Source organism: Jaculus jaculus, chromosome 1, assembly GCF_020740685.1.
Source record: "Jaculus jaculus isolate mJacJac1 chromosome 1, mJacJac1.mat.Y.cur, whole genome shotgun sequence".
Taxonomy (NCBI): domain Eukaryota; kingdom Metazoa; phylum Chordata; class Mammalia; order Rodentia; family Dipodidae; genus Jaculus; species Jaculus jaculus.
The window spans coordinates 329,301,899-329,314,053 of NC_059102.1; the positions used below are offsets into that span (position 1 = coordinate 329,301,899).

The window sequence follows — 12,155 nt, forward strand, 5'->3', positions numbered from 1 at the left end:
GGTGCAGGGAAGCTGGGCTATATGGGCATTATTGATCCATCTATAGGTATAATACAGGAGGAGAAACAGTATCTCTGCTGGTACATAAATGATGACCACAATCTGCAGTTCTGCGTGTGAGAAGTGTCACAGGCATTAAAAGCAGGAAGGGGAAGTGAGGAGATGGGCAGGAGTAGGTGGCGCCACTGGAAGGGGTCACCTTAGAATGAGAGGGTCTCCTAGACCTCTGCACAGAGCTGGAAATGGGTTGTTGGTTAATCACAGAATGGACTTCTGAGGAGAGAGAGCCTGTAACTCATGGGTCAGCATCACCAGTGAGAGCCAAATGTACCCACTTTGCCATTCCTGGAGCAGGGTAGGTGGCCCTGACATCTTTATCACCTGTCTGAAAAATATGTCCAGACTCACTATCCAGATTTTGATAAGAACAGTTTTGTAAAACTTTTTGAGAAGTCTCTTACCTCCAAAGTCTAAGCAGCAAACCCAGTATTCATGGGCTCAAATCCAGTCCAGATTTTGCATCTGTGAAGCCCAGCCTCCCTCCTTCCCTCTAGAGTCCTTCCAACACCTGCTGCAGAGGCTGAAAGCCAAGAGCTATTGTACAGGACCCTGAACTCTGGCCCTCTGCCTTCACCCCAAACCCAGCACATTTCATGGAGATGCTTTGTTAGCTGGCACCATGCCATGGAGTTTCCAACTCCATTGGGCAAGAGAATGCCTGACCAGCTCCCTGCCTTTCAGATTTTTACCCTTTTCTCTGCCTCTGGGGTGTAGTGAATTAGGAAGTTTAAGTGTGTTTTTGCATTTCTATTGAGCTGGCTTTGGGTGGTAGGGATGCATCTGAATAGGAATATGAGGCCAGTTGGAGTACAATGTAGAATTCTGGGTATCATGAAATAATGAGGCAGAAGGGTCCTCCCAAGGGTACTGAGTCCATAATAATTATTTTGATTTGTGTAGCCTCCACTGGGCTTTCTTATTTCCAGAACATTTATTATTTCATTTAGCCTTCACAATTCACCTGTGAAATAGGCATTTCCCCAATTTAACAATGGAGAGAGAAAGTATGGTCTGGAATTGTTGGAGACCCATCCAGAACCACACAAGCCACACGGTAGCTAGGTGGAGTACAAGCCTCTGAGTTCTGGTGTCTGGTCTGCACACCTTGGCCTGGCTTCTATGTCTGGCTATGCCTAAGAAGTTCTTTGAATCCTTAGGGATTGTACAGCTTTCCCTGTGGACTTTCCTCAGCAACACAAGAACACAACCATGTCACCTCAAAGTGGCTGAGAGGAAAAGACTAGTGTGGTAGTTTGAATAGATGGCCCCCAATATATTCAGTGTTTGATTAGTTTGTAGTTTGGATCTGTAGCCACCTTGCTGGAGGAGGTGTCACTGGGCTGATTTTGAGGTGTGGTGGTGGGTTTGAAATTCCAACCTAAGGATATGTAAAGTGCCTAGTTCCACCTGGAGTTCCTGAAGTGTGCTGTGTAGGTTTTGGCTTTTGGGCTTGTGACTTTTCTCTCTCTCGCTGCTTGGACCTGTGAAACCAGGCAGCTTCTTCTGTCATTATGGAACTTCCTCAGGATCTGTAAGCTTCAATAAATATCCCTTCCTCCATAACTGTGCCTGGTTTGGAAGTTCATCTCAGAGATGTGAAGCTGTCTACTACTAGCAAAGGCCAACTACATATACAAAGAAGAGCCATGGTTTCTGCCTCTTCTTACCCTCCACACTGGTCTCATTTACAACCACTACTACTGAAAATATGGAAATTCCTCTTCCTGCCAGTATCCCAGGGAGCCCCCTGCCTTCTGCATGCCACGACTGCTTGCAGAATGTCCCAAACTTACATGTTGTGCAAGGCACACCAGCCACAATGGGGGTCCCCTGAGCTTAGGCACTCTCCACAAGTTGTGTACTGTTCGCATGACTCCACTGGGAGCCTGGTGACCTGGAAGAGAAAGGAGAGAGCACAGGGAGGTCAGGCTGTGACAAGTTAAAGATGTATTTGAAGACCTGCTTACATTCATGCACTGCCATGTTCCCTTAGGAGGTTGTAAGGGGGCATGTCGGTGGCCTTACTAGTCCCACCTTGTTGCTGGTTAAGTCATGAAGGGCTAAGCAGAAGGGGAGTGACAGGTTCCAGATGCCATGCCTTTGACAGAGGTGGAAGCGAATCCTCCAGCCTTTGGCTTTTTGTCACTGGCATCTTCCTGAGAGCTGGGTAAGCCCCAAGCAAGTGCTGAAAATGGTTAACTTTGCTGAAAGGCTATTGAGTGGCACAAACTCATCTCTGAAGAGCTTTCAGCTGGGCTCAGGCTGAGACATCCTGCCTGCATGGAACATATCAGTGGGGGAGAAAAGCTTCCCATCAAACAATATTCATAGCATGGCGCTGGCTCTTTACAGCCAACCAAGTATACCACCTGGATCCAATTATCCCTCTGAGGGCTGCATTCAGTTTCTCTAGTAAATCTCCCACCCTTTGAAAAGTCTGGCAAAATGTGAAGTTGCACAGAGAAGAACTACCTGATCCTGTCTCTTCTGGGGAAAGGGAATTTCAGAAGAGTCCCACCCTCACCCTCACCAGAGAGCATGGCCCTTGAACTCCCTTCTGGCTTTCTGAGGTGTCTACAGGGCTCTGATCTGATCTGGGCCTGTTTGACACCACTGCCCCCTAACCAGCCCAGCATGTATAACAGTGAAGGCCAAAGCAAGGGAGTGAGAGGAATAAACTTTTCCATTTTGTATGTCCTAGGTGTCTGTTGCTGGCTGGGAAGGAGGCTACTGAGTTGCAGAAACACATGCTGGGCTGGGAATAAGAGATCATTTGCTGGGCTGTAGAGCGCCTTCACCTGCTGGATGTGTGAGCTCAGATGAAAACATAAACTGTGGTCCAATGACACTAAGCTTTATTGCTGGCAGAGGACATGGATATGAGGGAGACACCTTTACAGCATCTTTCCCAGAGGGTCAGGGTGGATCCTAACACTGTGAATTCAATGACCCTCATCAATGCCAGCTCTGAGAAGGTTAAAGTGATAAGCAATACATAATCCATAGTAAGCCAAACATAGACTCTGCCCTAGCCAAGGCCCACAGTCCAGGGCAGTATCACTTTTCAATGGGGAGTTGCTTAGCGTTGTGCTGTTTGTAGCACAGGACTGGTGTGAACATTAGGCATCACAGGAGCTTAAAAGAGGGACAGTCAGTGTAACCTGGGAAGAAGGGGCCTAGGGATTCAGGGTGGGTCTTGAAAAATAAGAATGTCCCAGCCTCCTATGCTCTTGCTAGAATCCCAGCACTTGGAGAGAGGCTGAGGTAGGAGGATCACTCACAGTTTCAGTAGAGCTTGGGCTGCAAAATAAGACCCTGTCTCAAGAGAAGAAAGAAGAAAGAACAAAGGAAAGAAAGAAAGAAAGAAAGAAAGAAAGAAAGAAAGAAAGAAAGAAGGAAGGAAGGAAGGAAGGAGGGAAGGAAGGAAGGAAGGAAGGAGGGAAGGAAGGAAGGAAGGAAGGAAGAAGGGAAGGAAGAAAGGAAGAAGAAAGGAAGAAGAAAGAGAGAAAAGAAAGAAAAATGAAAGAGAGGGAAAATAGAAAAGAATGTAACAGATATCAAGACTTGTAAGGGCATTCCAAGCCAAGAGATTATCATGGGTAAAAGTAGTCATAAGCATACTGATGTGATCCCTGGGTGTGCACTGGATGGGGCAGAGAGAGACACAGCATGCCTTTCTTTTCTCATTGGGTACCCAGCCACCTTTAACACATCACAACACTTAACATGAGTCAGTGATTACCCTTAACTACCTCAGTACACTCCAATAATAAAAATAGGATGAAAAGTAGATGTAGGAAGGGGAAGGTAAAACCTTGTTATTCAGTTTCAAAAGTGGACACATGGGGCTGAGGAGATAACTCACTTGGCAAAGTGCTCAACTTACATGCATGAGCCTGAGCCTGAGCGCCCGTTTTCAAGCCAGGCACAGCAGCACCTATCTATACTCCCTGTGCAGGAGAGGTGCAAACAGAATCCCCAGAGCCTGCTGGCTAGCATGGATCTGAGTTCAGCTCTGTATGACCTGATAGGGTAAAGTAATGCCTAAAGGTGCTGGTGTCATCATGGGCTATCCAAAATAGGCATAGAGTGTAAGAACTGAGAGAGGTTACCCTCTATTGGGGATTTCTAAGCTGAGGTTCCCATCAGGGGATGATACTCAGCCCAAGATCCTTGACTGAGGGAGCCAGAAGACACTCGGGACTATGGGGTATCTGAAGTTCAGCTGATGGAGCTGGAATGTTTATTTAGCCCATTGAAGAGAAGGCTCAAGGTTCCAGTATTTGCCTTAAGACTCATGGATGCAGTTTCCAAAAAGTTCAACATAAGAAAATCAGGGCTATCAAACCCACATTGACCCAGTGTCCAAAGTAAATTCATCTCAGATTATTTGGCAGTTAGGCTCACATTTGTCTGGGAGGCTGTGAATGAGACTTTAGCTCTCCCTTCTGATTTGGACATTCTGGTATTCTATTTCTCACAGTTTACCTAATCTGTTTCTGAGACTATGATTTCTGAACAACATATTTGACGTTTGAAAGACAACATCCAGCTATCACTGCCAAAGAGCAACCCTTGAACCTACTACTCACAGCCTGTGATGCCTGCAAGAGGCAACTTTCTGACAGGCGCCTCCTGAAGACCTTCGTGCAGGCCTGTCCACTTTCAGCCTCTCAGGGGCTCTGGGCCCCTAGCTACCCAGTGAGCTTCAACTGGCTACCTCTGGTAGGTATACCCTGCAAAACTTGAGAGGAGCAGTCCAGTGCTGTACTTCTTTTAGGTTTTGGGCTTCTTGTGAGTGATGTCTGCATCTGGCTGGAAATTAAAACAACTGTCTGCATTGCATTCGCCCTGTCTGTCAAAACACAGACTGGCTCTCAGCAGCTGGGAAAGGGGGCCTTGAATGGGAGCAGTGTCTGCAGTAACAAAGCCCACTTTCACGCCAAGTGCCATGGAGATAGTGAAACCCTGTTCTTCCCCAAACATGAAACCAACAGCACAACTATTTTTCCTGTTTCCTGGGCCCTCCTGGTGGGATTTTTTTTTCTTAATGTAGTGAGTTGAAGACTAAAGTGAAACAGGAAACTTGTAAGGGGGGACAGCTCCAAAACTTGAATTATTCTCTCCTCTATGATCTATTGTGCAAAGTAGAGGAATGAATATCACAGTACTGGAAAGAGACCCCTGAGGTCAGATGCTTCCATGAGCCTTCTCTGTCCCTATATTCATGTGATTCTGTGTTCATATAAGCCAGCGCAAAACAATCTTTTTCTCCATATAGGCCAGTACTAGGTACTTCAAGATAATTAATAATAGTAATAATAACAATAACAATGAGCCAGCGTTAAAGCACAGCTATTGCAAAGAGACAAGCCATCACAGGAGGAAGTACTATTGTTAGAAGAGCAATATTGAAAGAGGAGAAGGGACTTTTCTGTATAATCTCTTACAATGGCCACTAGCCCTGTGTGACTCTCGAGTATTTGAGAGTGGCTGGTCCAATCTGAGGTATACTATATATAATACACAGCAGATTATGAAGAATTTAGTAGGGAAAAGAATATCATGTTAATAATTTGATATTAACATGTTGAAAAGGTGTGTGTGTGTGTGTGTGTGTGTGTGTGTGTGTGTGTGTGTGTTTAGGGTAAATAGAATCTGTTTCCTGTTTGAAATTTATCTACTAGAGAAATGGCCACTGAGCCTACAGCTCCTATCTGTGGTCGGTATTTGGCTTCTGTCTGTCAGAGCATCCTGCAGGGAGATTCCAGGAAGCCTATCATGACCTGAGCCTTACAGAATGGACCCACAATTCTGAAGCTGGAGCATACAAAGTCTCTAAACAAAGTTTCAAGCAACTATAGCTACTTGGTATTTGACAAAGGCCCTAACAATATAGGCTGGAAAAAAGACAGCATCTTCAACAAATGGTGCTAAAAAAAACTGGATAACCATATGCAGGAAATTGAAACTGATCCACACATTTCACCATGCACTATACTCAAGTCCAACTGGATCAAAGACCTCAATATAAGACCAGAAACTCGACTACTACTGGAAGAAAATTTAGGAAGTACTTTCCATGATATAGGAATGGAAAAAGACTTCCTGAACAAAACTCCAGTAACTCACGATCTTAAGCAGTCACTCAACCGATGGGATCACATGAAACTGAAGAGTTTCTTTACAGACAAGCATACAATAAGCAAAGCCAATAGATTATCCACAGAATGGAAGAAAATATTTGCTGGTTATCCAACTGACAGAGGCCTAATCTCTAGAATCTATGAAGAACTCAAAAATCTAAACAACAAAAAGTCAAACAACCTACTCACAAAATGGGGCAAAGAGTTGAACAGGCAGTTCACAGAGGAAGAAACACAAATGGCAAACACACACTTAAGAAAATGTTCATCATCCCTCAGAATCAGGGAAATGTAAATTAAAACAACTATGAGATTCCACCCTACCCCAGTAAGGATAGCAAACATCAAAAAATCAAATGAGGGCCGAGCGTGGTGGCGCATGCCTTTAATCCCAGCACTCAGGAGGCAGAGGTAGGAGGATTGCTGAGAGTTTGAGGCCACCCTGAGACTACAGAGTTAATTCCAGCTCAGCCTGGACCAGAGTGAGACCCTACCTCGAAAACCAAAAAAAAATAAAAATAAAAATAAAAGTCAAATGAAAACAAATGCTGGCGAAGATGTGGAGAAGTAGGAATACTCATCCACTGTTGGTGGGAATGTAGGATGGTACAACCACTTTGGAAAGCAAAATGGAGACTGAAAAAGCTGACTATAGAGACACCAACAGGCCCAATTATTCCCTTTCTGGGCATCTACCCTAAAACCTTCAAACCATAGGCCATGTTTGTAGTGGCTCAATTCATAATAGGTAAGAGCTGGAATCAACCCAGATGTCCATCACTAGAGGAATGGATAACTAAGATGTGGTATATCTACACAATGGAATTCTATACAGCAGTAAGAAAAAAAAATGACACAATTAAATTTGAGGAAAAGTGGTTGAACCTAGAACAGAGCACTCTCAGTGAACTTACCCAATCACAGGAACAAAATCGCCACATACTCTCACTCATCTATAGCACCTAACATGAATGTATCCAAGATGCCTTACATACCCAGCAATCATCTCTTGGACTAGACAATAGGATGGGTGGGAAGGGAAGGGAGGGCAACAGAGGGGATGGGAAATACAAATCTAGACCCAAATGGCAATGGTACCATTATATATCCTACAAGGCAGACCAAATGACTGAACCTTCACCAGGCCCTTAGAGGGAACACCTGAGCCACCAGACACTGGAGAGGTTATGATGAAAACTGACCTTAATCTTCTACAGCTTCTCTCTCTCTTCTCGCTAACTCTTTTATATTAGTTATCTTTTTCTTCCTTTTCTTAGTGGGCACTGACCGGTAACTCCCAAAGTCTCTAAGCTCTTTAGCCTGTTGCTACTGCTCTGTAAACAGTGGCCCTGGGGCTACCAAACATCAATGGCTCTCCATGCATGGTCCTCAAACTATAGCCACTGGTGTCATGGTAAGCTTTGTGGAGAAGAATGTCCAGGTCCACTCAGTCAAAATTGCTGGGTGAAGCTCAGGGAATGGTTTTACCATCTCTCCAAACTTTGAGAACCTCGGATACAGTCCATGTAAGCTCCATGGAGATGTCTTTAAATGTCAGGTTCTAAAGTCAGGAAGATTAAAAAAAAAAACAAACAAACAAGCTTCCTTGGAGCTATGGCAGGAATCAGTTGCTTAGGAGTGTGGCAGAAAGCAAAATAACCCTGGGCACTTCCTTATGCCCAAAGTGAATGAGAAATAGGCTCTCACCATCTTAGGTTGGACCTGAATTCCTCCTGCCTCAGCCTCCTTCTTGAGTGCTGGAAATACAAGTGTGTACCACCATGCCCAACTTGAGAGATGGGTTCTCCTAATTGTTAGTTCTTGGAGTCTTTAAAGGGCCAAGTTTAAGCCTGATAATTCCCATGTGCATACTCAGGTGGCAGTTGGGTACTTTCTAGGTGTTGGGTAGAGCAGAGTAGACTTAGAAGCTCAGGAAGAAGGCACTTTCTTTTAGAGTATCCAGGACATGTTGAAGGGTGATTCAGAGTTTAATGGGACACCCTGAGAAACTTTAATCAGTGTTTATTATTATTATTGTGTTTTAATTATGCTGAGGCTCCTTTGCTAGAGTGCTGGGATTTGAGGATAGCTGGGTTGGCCAAGGAACACAGTGATGAATTTCATGGGAGAACACTCTTTTCTCTGCCTGCCCGCCTGCTGCCTCCCTGGGAGTGCAGTACTGACTCTGACTGGGTTCCACCCTCACACTCCACATTCTTTCCTGCTTAAGCTTATGTCTTATAATTACACTTTTAATGAATATAACTGTCCTATTAAGTCATTTACTTAAGAAATACTCTTAATTAAAGGTGACTCATGCTGTACTCTCAGCTCCTCGGGCCCTGGGGGCCCCACACCCCTAGTGCTTTCCTAGGTCTCATTCAGCAAGGCTAGACCTGTATGGGAAAGGCTCAGCAGAGTTTGCATGTAAGCAGTCCTCTGTCCCCACTTATCCACTTAGCCCATTGGGCAGTCCACTTTGTTGGGCCCAAAAATAGAGATATGCTCAAATTATGACTGGCTTGTGGGGGCAAGTCACTGGGGACTTGTCTTGTTTCTGAAGTTTGTGAAAATATGTAAAGTTGGAATGTTTTGAGTGGGGCAGGAAGGTTTTGCCATCCTGATAGCTGCTGTCATCTTCAAGCTAGAAAGAGGCCCTGGGAAGTTCCTACCAATAGGTAAAACACATCATTCTCTATACCTAACAGCTCCCAGGGAGGACAAAGCACCATTTCATCTCTGGCACCCTGTGGACACCTGAAAGGAGTGACATGATTCTGATACTGGTGTTATGGAGAAAGACACAAGTTGAAAGCAGATCACCCCCTCTCACCCCATAATAATTTACGTTTTATTTATTTATTTGACAGAGAAATAAACAGAGAGAGAGATAATGGCTGTGTCAGGGCCTCCTGCCACTGCAAACCAACTCCAGACATGTGTGCCCCCTTGTGCAGCTGGCTAATATGGGTCCTAGGGAATTGAACCTGGGTCCTTTGTCTTTGCAGGCAAATGCCCTAGGCCACTAAGCCTTTCCTCCAGCCCTCACCTCAGAATTTTGACATGGACTATGCTTGAGCCCCAATAAGCCCTGATGTGTTCAGTGAACACTTATGTCATACTAAACTCTGTGAGGTAAAAGGGGTTCATTCTCTGCACTTCTGATTTCACAGTCCAGTGGAAATAGAAACTCTCATTCCAGTGAGATAGTGGACAGCATAACAATACAATCAAGATACAGTTGTGGCTCAAAAGACAGAGGGACAGCTTGATGCTTGCCATGCTGGTTATGGAGTGAATGCACAGTGTTCAGGAGTTTTGCAAGATTCCTTTGCAATGATGCAAGTGGGAAACAAAGCAGAAGGCAGTGGATAAGGGAGAGCTGTTCCCAGGCACTGAGCAACTAATCTCCTGCTTCCCCGAATCAGTCTTCTCTCCTCCTCACCAGAGGGGACATCTGTTCACACATGTGTGCCCTACACCTGACATAAGAGAACACAGGCCTTCACAGTGGCCAAGAGCCAGGTGGTGGAACTGATACAATATATAGCCTGGCTGGAGCGTGCAGTTGGCATGGTCAGAAGCCTCCTAGACACCAGGGCTAAGGGCAAAGCATAGCAGCCGAAACTGGAGGAGCTGGTTCCTGGCCTTTCTTCTCTTGTGCTTTTGGGAAGTAGTCCCTTTTATAGCCCTCTCCTTCATTCCTTCAAGATTACAGGATTTCAGACCCATTTTTCTCTTCTTTATCTAACCCAACTTGATTTGAGAAATGATCTGCTACTCACTGCCATATATGGAGATGAGAGATTGAAGAGAGGCCCCTCCTGGACTGCTTGTTTTGTGGATGAGATCAACAGCATAATCATGATGCTACTGAAGGGTCTAACTTTTCCACAATGTATCCATATATATATGCATTATATAATTTGATTGGCATAACTTCTCTGGGAGAGTCTAGGCAAGATTGCAATATATTATGATTCCCACTGGACCCATCTGGAAATTAAGACCCCAAAGGACTGTTTTCATTGGGTCTTAGACTGAGTGGAATATTTACTCCATTGAGACTCACAGAAAGGGTTCCTTCTGTGAGGTGACAAGGGTTAGTATTGAGGCATCTGAAAGTGTCAGCTGCAGTGCGTCTCCCCCCACCAAACCTGGATCTGCCTTGTACTATGGCTGCCTGGCCTAGCAAATATCCATAGGACATTATAAACATCTCCCTTTCATTCCAAATAACATAGCTGACAGGATACAGGACACCTGAAGCAGTGTGGGAACAGGGCAAGGGTGTGAAAACATCATGTCTTCTTCTTGGATATGTTCCTTGTTGGGTAGGAAGAGTGCCTTGGGAACTCCTGTTGATGGCTGGAAGGCTGCTGGATGGCACCACCTTGATCTGAGCTTGCTGTTCAGTAAACTGAGATGTAGAATGAATGAAATAGCAAGAGCAGCTCTATTTATGTAGGAACCATTCAAAGCACTTGGCATGAATCATATTATTTAACCCCATCCTCATTTTGCAGAGAAGTACTGTGAGTCTTGTTTTATCCATTAGAAGTAAGAGTCCCAGGATAAGGAAACTACTACTCAAGGTCACATGCTTGGCAGGGAGCAGAAACTATGAGTCCAGGTCTGTCTGGTTCCCACACAGAGGCCAGAGCAGAGGTGGCAACTAAACACAAGGCTCCCCTTCTCAGCTGCCCCATGTCTGGCTGTCAGTGTACCTTCTTCTTCTGGGACTGGGTAGACCACTGTATACTGTGGTGTTTACCCACCAGGCCATTGAATGTGTGTCAGCTCTTCACCTCTTCTTACTAACAGTGATTTAGCTGGAAATAGGAGCCAGACAGATCAAGATGAAATCCTGGAAAGTGGAGAGAAGGTTTCCTGCTGTGTGTTTTCTAATATGACAAGGAACAGAACCACAACCAAAGAACCATGATTAGTTTCCATGCCTTCTATATGAGCCTCCCAAGGAAGGTCTGACCTACTTTAGTAGCAGGAATTTCCGTCTTGATAGGGCCTTGTAATAAGTGACCCCAGGCCCTTGTGTCGAGCATTCCATGTCTCTTTCCTGATCCTTGAAGTGGGACAATGCTATTCATGCAACCTATTTGGGAGGTTCTGTGAAGCATAGCACCTCCACTTTCATACTTGGCACTGAAGTCTTTCCTATCATTCAGCACCCAGGAGCTAATGTGAAGAGTTATATTGTTTATTCTTAAAAATTGACTAAGAAAGTCAATACTCATGTTCAGATCACATTAACCCTCATAAAGTCAATATTATTCTAGTCTCTGCTTGTCCCTAGAGCTGTCAACGTCGTGTTACCACTATCATTAGAAAAAGGAAGCATAAGCCCCAGCAACTAAATAGTAGTTCTGGGTTCTAGAGCCCAAGGCCACAGCTACAGCCCGGTGTAGCCTCCTGACCAGAAGCTGACCCCAGGCTGTGTCTTAAATCACTCCTGACTATCTGAAGACCTGAGGGCAGAGTCCAATGCAAAGAGAAAATCTATTTTTAATGAGTTGAATGAGAAGGGTATAGTAGCTGAGTAATTTGGAGTAATTAAAGCTATTTATCACTCAGAAAGATGGATATAAAGTTGGAAGAAGTTTTCAGAGACACTCTCCCCTCTTTCATAAAGGTCCTTCAGAAGTCAAGGGGGAGGAGGCAATGGGGACAGACACCTCAGGCCACAAGCATTTCAAGTCTGCCTTTGGGTGAGCAGAAGCCTTCTGCTCTAGTGTTGCCTTGGGCTGGGCCTCAGCCTCTCTGGCAAAGTACTCCCAAGTAGTATAGATACAGTGGGTGTTGGTTAAGAAGTAGTTAGGGAGATGGTTCTTGTTTAAAGTCCAGATCCTATTCTCTTCTGCTGTAGAACACTCAGTTGTTAGACCTCTTTGAGCCTCAGTTTTCTTCTCCAAATAGTGGTGACAGTAATGC

At 44.9% G+C, this 12,155-nt stretch overlaps 1 protein-coding gene across 1 annotated transcript in view; it reads right to left on the bottom strand.

The window, feature by feature from the left end:
- Plxna2 (plexin A2) overlaps positions 1-12,155 on the bottom strand; it is a 203,053-nt gene that overhangs the window by 72,470 nt on the left and 118,428 nt on the right. Inside the window, exon 5 of the mRNA XM_045142360.1 lies at positions 1,854-1,954. Coding sequence (XP_044998295.1) covers positions 1,854-1,954 — 101 coding nt within the window. The remainder of the gene's footprint in view (positions 1-1,853; positions 1,955-12,155) is intronic.